The following is a 19,002-nucleotide window of genomic DNA, read 5'->3' as shown; positions in this document are numbered from 1 at the left end:
ACGTGCGGCTTGCAGGATCTTAATTCACTGACCAGGGATTGAACCCAGGCCCTCAGCAGTGAACTCGTGGAGTCCTAACCACTAGACCGCCAGGGAATTCCCAGTGGGTTATTTTTTAAAGTTGCCTTTATAGTCCTATCACAGAGGATAATGTCCTTTCAGAAATTGCTATACAAACCTACATATTTACTAACACAACATATTTCAGCACAAATGAAACAATATTCACATTGTTTTCTAGTTTATTTTGTTACTCAGCTATATATGTTGGGCAGGTATTTATATCTACACTCACATATCTACCTACTTAAAAAAAAATAAGGCTACAGAGTACTTCATTGGATAGATATACACAATTTATCCAACCAGACCTTTACTGATGGATAGATATACTGCAGTGAACAGGAACCACCATTGCATACTGGTGTGAGCAGTTACACAGCATAAATTCTTAGCAGTGGAATTGCTGGGTCAAGGTGTAGGCATTTAAATTCTGATAAGAATTGCCAGTTTGCCTCTGAAAAAGTGATAGTTTATACCCTATCCAAGAAGGGATTGGTGTGTTTCCCTACACTCTCACCAATTGTAGACTTTATATACTTTAAAAATTATATATTCACAAAAAAATAATAGAGGGAAAATGTATTCTGTTTTGATTTGCAGTTCTTCAGTTATGAGTAAGATGTAGTTTTACTGGACTTTTTTTTTTCTGTGAACTCCCAGTTTGGGGCTTTAACCATTTTTCCTACTAGACTGCCCTTTTTCTTACTGCTGGACCCAAACAAAATGTCTTTACTGCGACTCTCACATTTTTCAGGACAGCACGTTGTGAATTCCTCAGCATTTGGGAATAATTCTGTCTTAGGTTGTAATCCTTTTAACTATCTTTGCTCAAGTAAAGCCAAATTTGGGCCTTGCTTGCCCCTGAGACCCATGAGGAAGTGGAGCTATGAGAGGTTAGGTTTGTGGTCATTGCGCTTTCTCCCTTTTGCATCAGAAGTGATTCCTCCAGTGCCCTGTGTGCTGTCAGAACTTTTCACACCTGCATGAGTGTGATTTATATATTTGTTTATCTCACTCAGCCTGCATGTCCTTATCACTTAGCATAGCGCCATGGTACTGACAAGGTGCTCTGTAAATGCTTTTTGTTTTGTTTTGTTTCCAGTTTTATTGATATATAATTGACATACACCATTGTATAAGTTTAAGGTGTACAACATAATGGTTTTCTTAAAAATAAATTTATTTATTTTTTGAATTTTTGGCTGCATTGGGTCTTCGTTGCTGCGCGGGCTTTCTCTAGTTGTGGCGAGCAGGGGCTAGTTTTCATTGCTGTGCACGGGCTTCTCGTTGCGGTGGCTTCTCTTGTTGTGGAGCATGGACTCTAGGCGCACGGGCTTCAGTAGTTGTGGCATGTGGGCTCAATAGTTGTGGCGCATGGGCTTAGTTGCTCCACGGCATGTGGGATCTTCCTGGACCAGAGATCGAACCCATGTCCCCTGCATTGGCAGGCGGATTCTTAACCACTGCACCACCAGTGTTGTAGGGAAGTCCCTACAACATAATGATTTGACTCACATATATCATGAAAAGATGACCACATTAGGTTTAGTGAACATCCAGCATCTCATGTAGATACAACATTAAAGAAATAGAAAAAAAATTTTTTCTTCCTTGTGATGAGAACTCTTAGGATTTACTCTCCTAACAATTTTCATATGTAACATACAGCAGTGTTCATTATCTTTATCACGTTGTACATTCCATCCCTAGTACTTCTTTATTCTGTAAGTGGAAGTTTGTACCTTTTGACTGCCTTCACCGAGTTCTCCTTGCCCCTACTCCCCACTTCTGGTAACCACAAATCTGATCCCTTTTTCAATGAGTTTGTTTGTTTGTTTGTTTGTGAAGTATTATTGACCTCCAACACAATGTTAGTTTCTGGTACATAGCATAGTGATTCAATATTGCTATACATTTCAAAATGATCACTGCGATAAGTCTAGTTGTCATGTGTCACCAAACAAAGATGTTACATAATTATTAACTATATTCCCCACAGTTTACATTTCATTCCTGTGACTCATTTATTTTGTAACTGAAAAAAGCTTATACTCTTAATCTCCCTCACCTATTTCTCTCCTCCCCTCAGGCCGCCCTGGCAACCACCTATTTGTTCTTTGTACCTATGACTCTGTTTCTGTTTGGTTATGTTTTTTCATTTGTTTTGTTTTGTAGATTCCGCATATAAGTGAAATCATATAGTTTTTGCTATTCTCTGTCGGACTTACTTCACTTAGTATAATGCACTCTAGGTCCATCTGTGTGGTCACAAATAGCGAGATTTCATTCTTTCTTATGGCTAATATTCCATTGCATATATGTGTACCACATTTTCTTTATCCGTTCATCTATTTATGGGCACTTAGGTTGCATCCATATCTTGGCTGTTGTAAATAATGCTGCAGTGAACATATGGGTGCATGTATCTTTTTAATTAGTGTTTTGTATTTCTTCAAATAAATGTCCAGAAGTGGAATTGCTGGCTTGTATGGTAGTTTTGTTTTTAATTTTTGAGGAATCTCCATACTATTTTCCATTAACCAATTTACATTACCACCAATGGTACATGAGGGTTCCCTTTTCTCCACTCTTGTTATTTGTTGTCTTTTTGATAATAGCCATTCTGACAGGTGTAAGGATATCTCACTGTGGTTTTGATTTGCACTTCCCTGATGATTAGTGATGTTGAGCATCTTTTCATGTGCCTGTTGGCCATCTGTATTGTCTTCTTTGGAAAAATGGACTTTCAGGTCCTCTGCCCATTTTCAATTGGGTTGTTTGTTGTTTTGATGTTGAGTTCTTTGCATGTTTCAGATATTAATCTCTTGTCTGATACGTCATTTGCAAATATCTTCTTCCGTTCAGTAGGCAGCCTTTTTGTTTGTTGGTAGTTTCCTTTGCTGTGTGAAAGCATTTTAGTTTTATATAGTCCCATTTGTTTATTTTTTCTTTTGTTTCCCTTGCCTGAGGAGACATATCCAAAAAAATATTGCTAAGACTAGTATCAAAGTGCATACGGCCTGTGTTTTCGTCTAGAAGTTTTATGGTTTCAGGTCTTACATTTAATCTTTATTTTTTAATCTTTAAAAAATCTTTAATTTATTTTGAGGTCTTTTTAAAATATGGTCTGAGAAAGTTTGATTCTTTTGCATGTAGCTGTCCAGTTTTCCCAACACCATTTATTGAAGAGGCTGTCTTTTTCCCATTGTATATTCTTGCTTCCTTTGTCATAGATTTATTACCCATATAAGTGTGGGTTCATTTCTGGGCTCTCCATCTGTTTCATTGACCTATGTGTCTTGTTTTGGGGCCAATATCATACTATTTTGATCACTGTAGCTTTGTAGTATAGTTTGAAAGTATAAATCTTTTCGAATGAAGAAAGGAAGGAAGGAATGACTTGCTCACCCAGCGTGATCAGCAGTTTCGGGTAAACTGATAGAATTCACTACTTTTAACTCCCTCCTAGACATGATACATTTTTTTGTGTTTAACTGAAGCTGCCTTATCAAGACATCTGTCTTCCCCATGGTGTTCTAGGTAGGCATCACAGCTTTATGGAAGATGGTTAACTGCAGCCCAGATCATACGAGGGCCCCCGTGCAGTATAGCTGGGATCCCACTGGTAGCATTTCCAATCACTCCCACCTGACCTGTTTCCCCAGGTGATGAAAATTCTGGAAGCAAAAGGCCCAAGGTGGAGTTATCTGAAGAGGAGCTGAAGGCCCACGTCAGCAAGGGCACACTGGGTAAGCTCACTGTGCCCACACTGAAGGAAGCCTGCAGGGTGTACGGGCTGAAGAGCGGGACAAAGAAGCAGGAGCTGCTGGATGCGCTCACCAAGCGCTTCCAGAAGGCCTGACCAGAGACCATACAGCCAGTTACCCTTCCACATTGCAGCCAGGTGGCCTGGTTTTGTTTTTATCAAGTTAAAACATGTTTCTCCTGAGCCAGGGAGAGTCTGGCTGACAGAAGCCAAGGACTTTGTTTATGAGACTTTCTGTTGTCATGGAGAGAGCATTGCCATCTCACTTTGCTGTGCCTTACTCTACTGTCTGAATAAAGAGCCCTAACTTTGTACTATATATTGTTCTATAGTATAAAAGAGAAAGATGTGTCTGCTTTGCATCCAAAGATGCCATTGGCTGTTAGCTTAATTTTCTCTCCCACTGGGAACGCATTTCATCACAATGGAAACAAAATAAATATCAATGAGGGTAGGGAAGAGTGTGAAATTAAGGACAGGTGAACATAGTTTAGGAATGACAAGCCCTAGTAAGGTTATATTCTCCTGATCCTCTGTCCTCCCACCTGTTTTCCTTTAAATGTGTCATATTGAAGATCTAAAGATCAGATTTCAGAAGTAATAAGGAGGCAACATTTCTAATTCTGGTACCACTTGCTTCATGAGTAAATAGCAACCCCCCCTCATGTTGTATTTTCTTAATGTGACACTCAAGTATAAGAAGAAGAGATACACATTTTCTGTTGCCCTGAGAGTTTGGGTTGCAGTGTAAGTGAAATGAGTTATTCCTGTTATTTTCAGGGTGCTGTAGGAAGTTCAAGAAGATACAGAGAGGTTCGATGGGAGAAGGGAAAAAGGAAGGGTCCTAGTGTCAGGAAAAGAGGAAGAGGAGGGGAGTGTCTCTCTTTGTTTTCTTCCCTTTCCCATCCCTCTATCCTCCCTGCCCCTTTCCTGCTCTTCCTGCAGCTATTGCTTTTGAAGAATTAGCCTGAGAGAAGGAAGGAGATGGAAGGGTTTTTATCCTCTGAGGATGGCTTGTAGGTCCTGTGTCTTTCAAAACTAGAATGAGCATCTCATGAGGTGAGTGTTGGAGGGGTCAGATTACTCTTGGAAGAGATTTTTCAGTTTTGGATTCTTTGCTCTGATTTTTATAGGTTTTTTTTTTAACTTCTTTTTGCTTGTTTTTGTTTGGAAAGGAGATGTTATGTTCTTGTTTGGATTTCTTTCCTTATCTGGGGGAGAGGGAAAATAATTCTTCAATTAGAAGAGATGCCTTTGAGGATACAGCAAAATAATGCAAAACCATTTAATATAGTACTTATTCATTCTTGTTGTTGAGAAATAAGACCATCCCCGTTAAATGAAGCATGCTTGGAAACTCTGGGTTCTAGAGAGGGTTACTAATACCACAAAGGTAGATTAGAATCAGGCTAGTCACCATAAGTAGGAAGGTAAGAATGAGTACCACTGCTGGGCCTTTCTTTTCAAGCCTGGATTTCTTGGCTAGTGAGGAGGAAATCTAGTGAGTCCCAGGCTTCTCTGTGCACTCCTGCAGGACCTTACCCAAGTGTAGGCTCCTTCTCCTCTGTTCTCCTATTTACAAAATGGAGAGAAGGAAAGAGTTCAAGGGTCCAACAAAGCACCAGTAATATGAATGTTAGAAAAATAACCACTGAGGTCTGTGATAAAGAGCAACTATGTGATCTCAGTTTCTCTGTAAATTAATAATGTTTGCCTTCTCTGCTCTTGAGCTCCCCAGGAGAGAAACATCATGTCCAGACATAATCTGGTTGGGCTTTTGTAAACTCACAAGTCAGATTTAGTAAATTTGCATCTTGGCTCCATCACATACGTACAAGTGACCACCGGCAATTTACCTGGCATTTTCAAGCCTCAGTTTCATCATATTTATAATAAGAATAATAACGTGGAATATGGAAAATAAATGAGAAAACACGTAAATGGGCACGGTACTCAATAGGCACTAACTCTTATCCTTCTAACTTCTCTGGCTGCAAACACGCTTCGCTCCTGCAGGTGCTGGTGACGCGCGGCCAATGATTGGACGAAACGGCCTGCGCATGCGCGCCGCAGACCTCGCGGCTAGGAGGGCTAGGAGGGCTAGGAGCCACGCGGGTAGGGAAGGGCAGGGAGGTGCATCCGCCTCTGAGCGGCCAGCGGCGGGGGCGGGGGCGGGGCAAGAGCTGGAGAGCACGGACGGATGTTTGGCCAAAACTGCACTAAACAAGCATATGTGCATAAGTGCATATGCCTCCTGGCTGAATGCAGAGGGAACATCTGTAATTTTTTTAATATTTATTTGGTTGCACTGGGTCTTAGTTGCAGCTTGGGGGCTCCTTAGTTTCAGCTCACCGGCTCCTTAGTTGTGGCATGTGAACTCTTAGTTGCGGCATCCATGTGGGATCTAGTTCCCTGACCAGGGATCAAACCCCAGTCCCATGCACTGGGAGCGTGGAGTCTTAACCACTGTGCCACCAGGGATGTCCCTTAATGTTTAGTTTTTTTTGTCCTGTTTTGTTTTTTAAATTTTTATTTTTTGGCTGCGTTGGGTCTTCGTTACTGCACGAGGGCTTTCTCTAGTTGCAGCAAGCAGGGGCTACTCTTCATTGTGGTGTGCAGGCTTCTCATTGCAGTGGCTTCTCATTGTGGAACACGGGCTCTGGGCACATGGGCTTCAATAGTTGCGGCACGCAGGCTCAGTAGTTGTGGCACTCAGTAGTTGTGGCTCACGGGCTCAGTAGCTGTGCCTCGGGGGCTCTAGAGCACAGGCTCAGTAGTTGTGGTGCACGGGCTTAGTTGCTCTGTAGCGTATGGGATCTTCCCAGACCAGGGCTCAAACACATGTCCCCTGCATTGGCAGGCAGGGAAGTCCTGTAATGTTTAGATGTAATGTCTTATTAAAAAATTAGAAGAAAAGTAAAGCAGGACCATGAAATCTGGGAGAGATTAGTCATCCACTTCCTCTCCCTCCCCCTCAAACAGAAATTCCGACCTCAAATCCGTTTTGGAGGGAAAGCACACACCTGTTATTCTTGACCAGCAGCTATGATGACTATCCAGCCTTTCTGGTTTGAGCCCAAACTATCCCTGAATGTGTAATCTTCATTGTAACTGACTGCCTCATATATGAAAGCCAGTCCTACCTAGAATTTACTTCTGGGTACTCAAGCAGCTGGGACCCTCTCACCTGTGGGCCCTGCTAGCACTTCCGGCATTCTTTGTCACCAGAGCAATTTTGACATGGTCGTATTTATTGCTGCTGTTTTGACAAGACTGCCTCAGCTTTTCTTCATCTACCTCCCAACCTTAGTTGTCTATTGCTGTGTAACAAATTACCCCCAAAACTGTTGGCCTGAAAACAACAATAACCACATATTCTCTCTCACCATTTTTGTAGATAAGGAATTTGGGAAAGAAGAGGCTGGGTGGTTCTGGCTTGAAGTCTATCATGAGGCTACATTCAAGATGTTGCCCAGGGCTGCTGTCATCTGAAAGCTGGACTGAGGCTGGAGGATCCACTTGCAGGGAGGCTGTATTAATCACGTTTTCTATTTTCTGTATTTTATGTTTTGACATAAGCTGCGGGGCCTTACAAATGGATGGAGAGACTGCTCCTCCCAGGGCTAGGTAGTTACTAAAGACAGTTAAAAACTTACTTGGGAGCATACTTCTCACGCAAGCCAAGCACCTCCTTTATCTACGTCATACACCAAGCCAGTATTGCCCTTGCCTTAAATTATCAGGGCAGGGTACCAGGCAACTAGAGACCACCCTTATAGCCCAAAGCCCACCAGAATTGTTCAAACTAGCCAATCCTAAGCTGTTTACTCTGCCCTGCCTTGCCTTTGCCAAAGAAACCCCAATAAAGGCTGTGGCCTAAGCTTTCCCCTTGCTCCTGCTTCTGCTGCCTGACCAAAACCTGGTGTTTTCCCTGTGGTCCTGCATGGCACACTGGCACCCTTCTCTTGGGAAAAGTAATAAATTCTTCTTTCAGTAGTACCAACTTCTCCATGTCATCACTCAGTCACCTCTATGAATTAAAATCCCTCAAGTACAGATGAGATAGACTCATTTCCTACAGCTGGTAGTTGGTGCTGACTTTTGGCTAGAGGCCTCAAGGCACTTTCCACAGGCTGCTTGGAAGTCTTTATAACATGGCTATGATTTCTGTCACAGTCGGGGATCCAAAGACATGAAGGCAGAAGCTGCAATGTCTTTTATAGAAACTTGAAAGTCACATGTCATTCCATAATACTGAGTCCTGCAGCTAGACCAGCTCTGAGTTGGTGTAGGCTGGTCTCAGAGCATTCACACAGAAGGGCATGAACTCTGGGGGGTGGCTGTGTGTGTCACTGGGGAACATTTTGGAGGCTGGCTGCCACAGGGTATCATGGAAAATACTGACTTGCTACTTAAAAAACTTTTTTCCTTCAGAAAACAAGCAATTATACCCCCCCACCTCCCTCAAGCAGATATATCTGCTAAAGCACATTCTTGACTTTTCAAAATGTAACTTAGCTGACACTGAGAAGAGGAACCCAGGGATACTAAGTGCCTAGAACAAGCTCCTCTCCCTGCCTTCCTTGTCACATCAGTTTGGGATTAAAGATAATGGAAATGCATTGTTTAGTACTTAAGAATACTACAGAATGAATAATCTCTTTAACAAGACCATTACTGTTAATGTAAAAATATTCCTTAATCATAGGTCCTCTTGAGAAAAGTTTCAGGAAACTTATTCTAAAACAGAAATTCCTAACCAGTGTTTGAGGTCAGAGGACCCTTTGAGACCTAATGGATTCTCTCTCCAAAATAAAATGTTTACACACAAAAATTTGCAACCTACTTCATAGGTGACTGAATGGAATTACTAGATTTCCTTCTTGCTTGCATGTCTAGGCTTTAGGAATTATTCATTCTACACTTTTGGAGCATCAGTGTTAGGGCACTGCTGCAGGTGCTAGGGGATCACAGTCACACAAGTTCCTAACAAGGGCAATAATCAGAAAACAACCTCAGATATTAGCTAAGGACAAGTTAAAAAACAGAATGTTACAGTGCTAGGGGTAAAGGAAACATGAGATGTAGCTAGGAAAGGCCCTTAAAAAGTGGTACTTGAATTAAGACTAGCATGAGGAGAAAGCCACTAGTGCAGTAAAGGAATACCAAGTACAAAGAATCTGAGAAACAGATTTGACGTGTTCAAGAAACCAAATATGAAACACTGAGCAAAGACAGAACATGGCAGAGAGGCAGACACAAGACACACAGCAGAGCCATTAGGAACAGGGAAGAGTCATGGAGTTTTTTCGGGTGATCACAAATCGATGCCCTGTCCTTTGAAGGATTACGATGAAGCTGTGGGAACTGAGTTAGCACTCCAGATGGACCCTAGAGATGAAGATTCCAGAAGCCCTGCCCCACCCCATTTCTCAGGGTTCTGGTGGGTATGCCCTAGTTTCCATTTAAATGGAGGTTGGATTATCTTTTTTATTTTCTTCTGGCCATGCCCCATGGCTTGTGGGATCCTAGTTCCCTGACCAAGGATCGAACCTGGGCCGTTGGCAGTGAAAGCTCAGAGTCCTAACCACTGGACCACCAGGGAATTCCTGAGGTTGGATTACTTGATCTCCCTCTACCCCCAAATTACTTCAGTCTTTTAGAGTATGATTGTAAAGATACATATACAACAAAAGAACGTATGTACTACCTCAGACTCCACCATCCACAGATAGATAGAAAACTGCTTGGGGTGGGAGTTGGGGCGGGGTATATAAACACTGGAGTGAGCTGGGGGAGATGATGAGCTCAGTAGGTACAGAACAGGCCTTAGCATGACAGGGTGATTTTAGGTTCCCTAGGAACCCACTGCTGGAGTGGTCACACTGGCCCAAGCTGGCCAAGAGTAAACTAAATGTAATCCATTCTCATCAATATGACCATTATGGTATCCAGTTGTTTGTGCTTTGGAAGAAAATTTCTCAAGGTAGAGGAGGTGTCAGGCTCTCACGGTACTTTAAGATAGAGAGTAATGCGGCAGGCGAGGTGGCAGCAGCTTCAGTCAGCAATACCGGCTCCCCCGCTCTCTAGCACCTGTGGAGGACTGCTAGGAGCCCTAGTCCTGCAACAGTGATTCTCAACCAGGGGTGACTCTGCCACCAGGGAACAGTTGGCAATGTCCGGGGAGATTGCTAGTGACATCTAGTGGGTAAAGGCCAGGGAGGCTGTTAAACATTCTACAACATACAGGGCAGCTGAGGTTGAGAAATACTGCTCTAGAGTGACAGCAACACCTCAATGACTGAACAAGACATTTTGAACTACCAGAAATCATCTGGTGGAGGTCATGGCTTTTCCACACCTTCTTGGTGAAAAGTTCAAGAAACTAGTAACCATTCTAACGCTTCATTCAAGTATCAGCTGGACTCCTAACAAGAATCACACCTTCTTTAAACTGGAGTACGAATATACGTGTTCCTTTATTAGGGTGCTCACAAGAATGACACATTAGCACTGTCCTTCTGATGTGACAGAGAATACACACATCTGACCCACATCATGGCAGGAAATAGGCAAGGGGTAAGGGCTCTCAGAGCTGGTACCAAGTGTCTACTGAAGAAATCTCCATTCACCAAAGCAAGGATGTTCCCTTGAATTCCATCATCTTTGCTGTAGCTTCCAGTTCTCCATGACTGGCCCAGAATCCTCCATTCCAGAACCTCTTGCCACACCTTCAAGACCTAGGTCAACTGTCCCATGTCTCACTCACCAAGGCGCCTCTGGAATTTTGCAGCATATCTCTTTGGTATGTTGCTGCCCTGCCACCCTCAGAGGCACAGGTGGGAGTTGGGGGGAAATATATTACCAAGAGCAAACAGCAGGGGTACATCAGAAACTGACTCTTGGGACATACACCCAACAACCTCACAGAAACATGCTTCCTCCCCAAATGATACATAATGTCCTAGAGAGCAAAGGAAACCCCTTGATTATTCAAACACGATCCTGTATGCTGGGCACAAGGGATACAAAGTGGACAGTGTTTACTTCCATCATGCCCTGCACAGTAGGAAGGTGGCATCTGAAGGCTGGAACCAAATCTCTACCTTGGCTCTTCCCTGCCTTTGAATGGTATCAACCACCCTGCTTCCACCTGTTCTGGGCATGCATTTTCCAAAAGGGAGGATAAGATGGCAGAGAGAGAGTGGAAGTGGAGATTACAGGAGAGGCTGGGGAGGAGATGACAACCTAAAAACAAGACAAAAACAATACAAAAATACAAAAACCAAATTGAGCACTAAAATATTTTATAACAGTAGAAGGTAGCTGGAAATACTATATGCTAACAGACAAACGATACATAACCCCTGGGGTAGGAGTCAGCAGCAGGGAGTGTGGCAGAGGCCACCTGTTTAGACTAAGAGCCTTTCAATGGACTGTTGGATGGATTGGATCTGCTGCTTCAGTTGTGAGCCTTCTTTGATGGTGACAGAACAGGCGATGACAGGTCTGGAGACCCCACAGGCTCGCCCCAGGGCCTGCTTGGAGCGCACAAACACGTAGGGCACATTCTTGTCCTCACACAGCAGTGGGAGGTGCAGGATGATCTCCAGGGGCTCGGCGTCTGCAGCCATCACAATGAACTCAGAGATGCCTCTGTTGAGGGTTTTGGTGGCTGTAGAGAGAACATGAGGCCAATAGGTGATGTGGGGTTGGGGCAGGGAAGCCACAACAAAGCAATTTCCAAGGAAAAGAAACAGGCGCAAGAAAACTGGGCAAAACGTCCAGGACTAAGCAATTCTGTGCCCCATAGTGGCCTTGGGAAGTGATAGGGAGCCAAGCACCAATTACTCATCCCCAATGCCTTTCTCAAACCCTACATCAAACCCATCAATTCTGTCCAAACACATCCTAAATCAGAGCCCTTCTTTCCTGTCCTCTGCTACCACACTCATCCAAGTCACCACCACCCCTTGCCTGGCTGACTCGAACAGCTTTCACACAACCTCTACCAGCACGAAGCAGTGCAATGCAGCACTTCTCAAACTCTGTGATCAAGGATCAGGGTTTTACCATCCCAATCTGCCACGATCTATACTTCTGGAAAGCTCATACCACATGCAACTCACCGAGCAAGTTCAATGCACCACAGCATTGTTCAAATACTTATTCCTGATTGCTTATCTCTGTGACCCAGTGCTAGCCCACGGACCACACTCTGCTGCTCCTAGGTCTTCATGTTGGGCCTAATCAAGAGCATCCAGCCCTCTTTCCATACTGGAAATCTAGTCCAGAGACCCCACACAGGGACAGTGCCTTTAGCACTCTTCCTGGAGCGCTCTCTGGTTGCCTTACCCTCATTGGCTCCTTTTCGAAGCTGCTTGTAGTTACATGACTGCTGAACGAGGTCCAATAGTTTCTTGGTGAGGTGGGCATCTGCAAGAGGGTAGGCCTTCGGATTTACATCAGCCTCAGTCTATGGCGGGGGGGAAATCAAAGCATGAGTCAAACTGAACTAGAAGTTGTTCCAGACAAGTCACAAAATACTTCAGTCAACAATTGAGAGAGACAATGGTCAGCTTCCCTGCTCCCTCCCTCCAAACACACACATTTAATAATTGACGCTGGCCTGCCCACTCTCAACTTAGAAAAATGAAAATATTAGGCTCAAGAAAAAAAAAATTAGTAATTACATAATCCAATAATGTATACTAAAGCTTATGTATTTTTGCCTCTTTAGCCTAATGCTTGCTAATATTATTGCAAATGGATTATTACAGGCTTCCATGGCTCAGTACCCATTTCAGTCACATGGGGTAATCTCTAAATTTGGATTTCCATATTCCACCCTGAATTTACTAAATCTAAACTAAGGTATAATTTATAGAAACCTAGCACAAAGTTCCCTCTATTCCCTTCAATATTTGAATCTTATTCTGTTTTCAGTAAGAATCCCGGTTTCCAAAACATCAACATATTTTCTCATTTATTCTACCCTACAATACATATAAAATTGTTTCAGAATTGCTAAACCAATACTACCTCCACCAACTATAAGGTCAACATTTCTTTTTATTCTTAGAATATATCTGACTAAAGCCGTCCAGAGTATTATATTCAAAAGTTACTCAAATTATTTTTTTCCTGTAGTTATCAATTTGATATACAATTAGGGCTCCTTCGTATTTAGTTTGCTTTTTAAAAAAATTCTTAAAAATATATAAAACATCTACATGGTTCCAAAGTCAGTGTTTTGAAAACTGGTAAAGGTAAACTGTAGAGCATTTATCCTGCCTTTCCTATACAGACTGTATTACTAGGTAACCAAATAGCGAGGATAAGTTTCTCCTGTATTCCACCTAATAAAGAAAGAATGATAAAATTAAATAGCACCATCTTGCAACCCATACTAATTTAATCCAAATTAATGGATCCAGACATTGATTTTAATAGCTACCAACATCACAAAAAATACCATGTGACCACTGCCCCTCTTAACAAAACATCTGTGATCAAGCTGTCTTGGGGTGGGGGGGCGTGGGCGGAGAGCTAAGAAAAAATCTGATCCAGCCTTTGATTCTTTTTTTTGACTGCACCGCAGGGCATTCGGGATCTTAGTTCCCCGACCAGGGATCGAACCCACACCCCCTGCAGTGGAAGCTGTGGAGTCTTAACCACTGGATCACCAGGGAAGTCCCAGCCTTTGATTCTAATACTAGATATTTGATATTAAGGAATTATTAAATTTTGGGGTATTGTAGTGGCATTGCAGTTGTTGAAAATCCTTATTTTATAGTCACATACTGTAATACCTATGGATAAAATGCTACCTCGGGCTTCCCTGGTGGCGTAGTGGTTGAGAGTCCGCCTGCCGATGCAGGGGACACGGGTTCGTGCCCCGGTCCGGGAGAATCCCACATGCCGCAGAGCGGCTGGGCCCGTGAGCCATGGCCGCTGAGCCTGAGCGTCCGGAGCCTGTGCTCCGCAACGGGAGAGGCCACAGCAGTGAGAGGCCCGCGTACCAAAAAAAAAAAAAAAAAAAAAAAAAAAAATCCTACCTCAATAGATCCGTTTCAAAATAACACACGTAGGGAACAAATTGGGTGGTGCCTGGCCTATTCCATTCCTTCTATCCCATCTTCACCTCTCAACTTTAACCATTTTTATTAATTTCTCATTTGTTTTCCCTGTGATTCTTTTTACAAATATATATTTTATTATAGACATAACCCGGGTGCAGCCCATGTTACCATTCCTGAGCACTGAGCAGTTCGCCCGCAGCGGTGCCGTCTAACCCTGGGTTTGGATGCTGCTGATTATACACGTGTGCGGTGCCGCGGCGGCACAGCGGTTCTAGGTGGTGACCCATGGGTGATGGCCCAGTGGGAACACTCACCATTGAGTCCGCCTCGGCGGTCTCCTGCCTGATGCCGCAAAGACAAAGAAGTGACCCACCCACAGAGGAGCAGGAAGTGACGTCAGGGGAAGTGGCGTCAATAACCTGATTCCACCAAGATGCCTGTTCCCTAATACCAACACATCGCACTGGGTGAATTTGTAATGGTCCCAGGGTGGTGAGGAATTAGGCAAGGGCTGGAGGAGACCTCTAATTATTTGCTCTCTTCATACATTCTAGAATCAGCTTTTTCAAGGTGTACAAAAAAAGCCTGCTGGGACTGATTTGTAGATTTGAAGTAATCCCAATTAGGATAAGACACCTTTAGGATACAGAATCTGTCAACCCATTCAAACACATGTATCTACCTTTAGTGCTTTTAAATAAAGCTTTTTAATTTCTCCAAAAGTTTTAATATCTTTTAGACTTACTCTTAAGATATTTCAGCTTAAGAAAATTCACTCTATTCCGTAGTATACTAAGAATTTCTTCTGTTATAAATAAAATTGATGTTGAATTCTGTCATGTTTTTTGTACTGCGTTGGATGAATTAGACCTTTCTCCTTAAAGTTTTTCTAATGTTAAACCACTTTTACACTCCCGAGATAAAACCAATTTTAATATTTTCTTATGATGGTTGCACAATTCTGTAAATATAAGAAAACCCACTGAGTTATACACTTTTTTCTACTACCACCTTGTTTTGGTTTTGTTTTTTAAAATTAATGTATAATTGACCACAATATTGTGTTAGTTCCAGGTGCAAAACACAACACCGTTATTTGATATTTCTATACATTACAAAATGATCACCATTGAGTTATACACTTTTAGAGTGGAACTTTATGGTATGCAAATTATCTCAATAAAGCTATTTTTTAAAGTAGGTGTAAAGTTTTTTCATGTCAAAAAAACTTTAGTTTTTCTTATTGAGTTATAATTAACATACGGTACATTAACTTAGTTTCTTTATTATTATTCAGCCGTCCTATTTCTACTTGAATTGGTTTTGATTCTATTTTTTCAGATATTTGTTCATTTCATCTAAATTTCTACATTTATAGATATCACATTGTTCATAATATCCTTTCTTTTAATGTTTGCAAATTATATCTCCTTCAAGTTTGTTACTCCTTATTTATAACTTTTTGCTTATTTTCTTGATTAATCTCACCAGAAGGGACTTTTCACGTTACTTCTCCCTCACCAAGCATTTTAGGTTCCAGTGCTTCATTTGTACCCTACATACTCTCAATATGTGGTATTTTCATTATTGTTCAGTTGTTTTCAAATTTCCCTTATATATTTTCCATTTGACCCACGAGTTCTTTATACCTTCTTTCTAAACACTTTGTTTCTGATTTCTAAGTCATTTGTATTTTGGATGGGAGACCATGGTCTATATTATTATCATCTTTTAAGAGTTGTTTAACTTGCTTTATGACCCAGTAGGTGGCCAATTTTCATTAATGTTCTCTGCTTGAGAAGTGTCTTCTATAACTGATAGGTAAAGTATTCACTGGTTTCACTACGACCACTAGGTCAAGTTTATTCATAGTGCTGTTCTAATCTTCTATTTCCACACTGATGTTTTGGCTTCACGATCAATTAAATGCTATATAATTGCATATTTGTCTATTTCTTCTTGTAATTATGTCATTTTCATTTTACTTGTACCTTATTTTTTAGCCACTATCTTTACTGATTTTTTTTCCCGTTCTTTTTACTTCAACCTGTCTTTTAACTGAAGCACTTAGTCCATTCCTGTATTTATTTAAGTACTAATATATTGGGTCCAAATCTCCCTTCTTTTGAGCCTTCTATTTGTCCCACCTGTTCGGTTTCCTTTTCTCTCTTTCCTCCTTTGAGTTTTTTCTCCCCACTATTTTCCCCTCTAGTGGTTTGGAGTTATTTATCTATATTCTTTTGGTGGCTATCTGAGAAATCACAACTTACGTCTGTCAAAATCTAATGCTCAATAATGTCACCCTCCTCTTAAACAATAAAGGTTCCAGTAACACTTTTATTCCTATCACTCCTCATAAATATACTTTTTAAAATGCCAGATATTTTTATTGCAGTTTCCAATAGCCCATCTCTGGAAATTAGGATTCTCAACTCTTAATAAACATAAAATGCACAAAAGGGGAGACTTCAGGAGATCCAACACGATCAAAGAAGAGTCACTTTATTGGTTTAATAAAAGTCAACAACAACAAAAATTCCACTCAACTTTAAAACCAAACCACCTTATAAATAGCAACTGAAATTTGCTTAGTGTGTATTTATTCACCTTTTAATTTTTCCAAGGGCTAACTGAATGAATGAATGAATGAATGAAATCTTACTGCTAGGCAACTGTAACCCGTAGCTTGATGCGTTTGATTTCCCCATACACCAGACAGCCGAAACCTGCAAGGTTTTGATTTAACAACAAATAGTGCATGCTCACTCTCTCCATACCAAGCATTAGGTCTACTAAATGCATTTAAACTGAGATCAACCGATTCCAAAACTTTTCACGGCACTGCGAAAGATGAGCACTGGTTTAGAAGCTTTAAATTCTAGGCTCAGCCACGTACCAGCTTCAAAATGGGGGCGGGGCGGGCAGTAGGAGAGATACCGCTAGGATCCAAAATCCGTTAAAAGGATTAAACCTCATTACGGAAATCAGTGTTTTGTAAACTCTTCCCTCCTTACTAAGTGCCAACCAAAACTAGCTACCAGGCCACAAGATCTGACTAAAAAGTTGGAGACCACCAAGAGTTTTAGAGGAGCCGCACGTGGTGCTACCAGCGCTTCAGATTTCAGAAGCTACCGCCTCGCAGGAAGAGTCTTTCCTGCATTCCAGGCTGGGGTTCACTCCACGTTCCCCACAGCCCTCAAACGCCAAAGGCCACTTTAATCCCTGGCCCATGTAACTCGCGGCAGACACTAGGCGCGCAGACCCATGGAGAGCTCCCTCTCCTGAACATCAGCAATGGAGAAGGCGGGGTAGGGGAGGGCTGATCCAAATCCAGGGTTCCACCCCATACTCTAGCGATCCCCCCAAAAGAAAAAGAAAACCGATGGAGCCAAGTTTCCCCATCCATCCAGCTTTCAACTCTCTCCACGTGGGTTTGTCTCTTTCTCCCAGGTTGGGCCATGCCCCCTCTGCTCACCGGAGGCTTTCGGCCAGGAGCACAAACTGCGGAAAGAAGCCCCAGCACAGCACCTGAGACCCTGAGTCCTCTAGACTTCTAACCTAGGGTCGGGAGAGAAGACAGTGCTTGGCGCTACGCGGCCGCCCGGGCCGGGCGGACGAGACGGCGCACGTTCTAAGCCCCCGACAAGTTAGTGAGAGAACGGAACCCCGTCTCCCACTTCCCAGCCCTTCAGCCACGAGCACGCACTCACCATGGCTCCGGTTCCGTGGTACCGTCACTCTTCAAGGAGCACAGGCGACGTCAGAGCTGCAGCCCTCACGTCTGAGGCAAGTCGCAGGGTAGAAGTGGAAATGGCAGCGTGCGGCAGGAAGCGGAAGTGGCGTCACCGAGAGGCGGGCGGGTCACGCCCCTTAAAGGCACCAGCGGGGGATGACGCCAGTTTTGGGCGAGGGACCGTATTTTGCTGTTTTTACTGTTATTCTACCATAAATTATTGGCCGAAACAGTGAGTTAAACATTCAAAAAATAACACACCAAAACAAAGATTTTCAAGGGTGTCGTCATTCCATTGCTAGTTTATCTTTTAGCACATTTTTGTGCTTTTAAAATCATCTTTTTTATTCTACCCTGGTAAAGGAATGGTATGGAGATAATGATAGGTAATCCTAAATGTTCTCCTTCATATTCAGATGCCTTTGTTAAATTTTTCTGGTGGGGGTGGAGTCCACCAGAAATGGAATCCATTGAGTAGGGAATTCAAGAAGAACAGCAGGTTTGAGGATGGGGGCTGAGTTTGTCAGGTTGAGTTTGGAAATGTCTAGGACACCCAATTTCTTCTGGCTTAGCGTGGTGCTTTTTTCCCTATGCTGCTCCAAATCTCCATTTTTTAAGGCTACACTCATGCCTCACCACCTCCAAGAGGTCCTCCTGGATTCTTATGGCCCTTACTCATCTCTCTTCGCATGATGCCAGGCATATCTTGGGACCATTTTGTTGTTGTTGCTGTTGTTGTTTTGGCCATGCCGCTCAGCTTGCAGGATCTTAGTTCCCCAACCAGGAATTGCCTTGGCAGTGAAAGCGCAGAGTCCTAAGCAGGGGACTGCCTGGGAATTCCCTCTTGGGACCATTTGGATCTAGCCAAAACTAGACCGTAGTGGGCCAGTTCCAGTTATTTCCTTTGGAAACCTATAAGTAGAGACGTAGCAGGACCCTTAGGAATCACGCAGTGCAACCCCTTCATTTTACAGATACTGAGGCCCAGAGAGGGGAAGCTCCTTGTCCACAGTCACAGAATGAGGCAGTGGCAGAGCCAGAACTGGACCCTGGGAATTTCGGCTGTCGGCTTGGGTTACTTCCACCACATCTGGTTGCTATGCTTGAAAACCCAGCCAGATGGGTTTGAAGTGGCTCCAGGACTGAACATTTATTACGTGAAAAATCCCCCCATCAGACTTCATCCATGCATATCTATGATGTGTCAAAAAATATATTTTGTCTCCAAATTAAGAAATTCCCACTGATGGCTCCTGTTTAAGAGTAGAACCTGAGGGGACTTCCCTGGTCGTCCAGTGGCTAAGACTCCACACTCGCAATGCAGGGGGCCCGGGTTCGAACCCTAGTCAGGGAACTAG

General features: G+C 42.8%; 2 protein-coding genes across 10 annotated transcripts in view; one reads left to right on the top strand and one right to left on the bottom strand.

Moving 5' to 3' along the window:
• The window catches only part of XRCC6 (X-ray repair cross complementing 6), a 33,199-nt gene extending 25,385 nt beyond the window's left edge, over positions 1-7,814 (top strand). For 4 of the 7 annotated variants that reach the window (XM_060305750.1, XM_060305747.1, XM_030855803.2 and 1 more), the window contains one exon: positions 3,729-4,143. In XM_060305750.1, the coding sequence (XP_060161733.1) occupies positions 3,729-3,925 (197 nt within the window). In that variant the 3' untranslated portion in view covers positions 3,926-4,143. The other 3 variants (XR_009565384.2, XM_060305748.2, XM_060305749.2) reach the window with 3 other exon arrangements.
• Positions 7,815-9,008: 1,194 nt separating this feature from the next.
• Positions 9,009-17,772, bottom strand: SNU13 (small nuclear ribonucleoprotein 13). Of its 3 annotated transcripts, none has more exons than XM_030855804.3 (3): positions 17,622-17,772; positions 12,185-12,305; positions 9,009-11,504 (listed from the first exon to the last, which is right to left on the bottom strand). In XM_030855804.3, exons 1-3 carry the CDS (start codon positions 17,622-17,624, stop codon positions 11,242-11,244), a joined length of 387 nt encoding a protein of 128 aa, XP_030711664.1. In that variant the 5' UTR covers positions 17,625-17,772; the 3' UTR covers positions 9,009-11,241. The 3 variants fall into 3 exon arrangements, with proteins under 3 accessions (XP_030711664.1, XP_030711666.1, XP_030711665.1); XM_030855806.2 differs by lacking the exon at positions 17,622-17,772 and adding an exon at positions 14,226-14,322; XM_030855805.2 differs by lacking the exon at positions 17,622-17,772 and adding an exon at positions 14,080-14,217.
• Between the last annotated feature and the right edge of the window lie 1,230 nt (positions 17,773-19,002).

The sequence above is a fragment of the Globicephala melas genome, chromosome 10 (assembly GCF_963455315.2).
Source record: "Globicephala melas chromosome 10, mGloMel1.2, whole genome shotgun sequence".
NCBI lineage: Eukaryota > Metazoa > Chordata > Mammalia > Artiodactyla > Delphinidae > Globicephala > Globicephala melas.
Note: the sequence above shows the minus strand (reverse complement) of the source record. Positions and strands in the feature narration are given on the sequence as shown.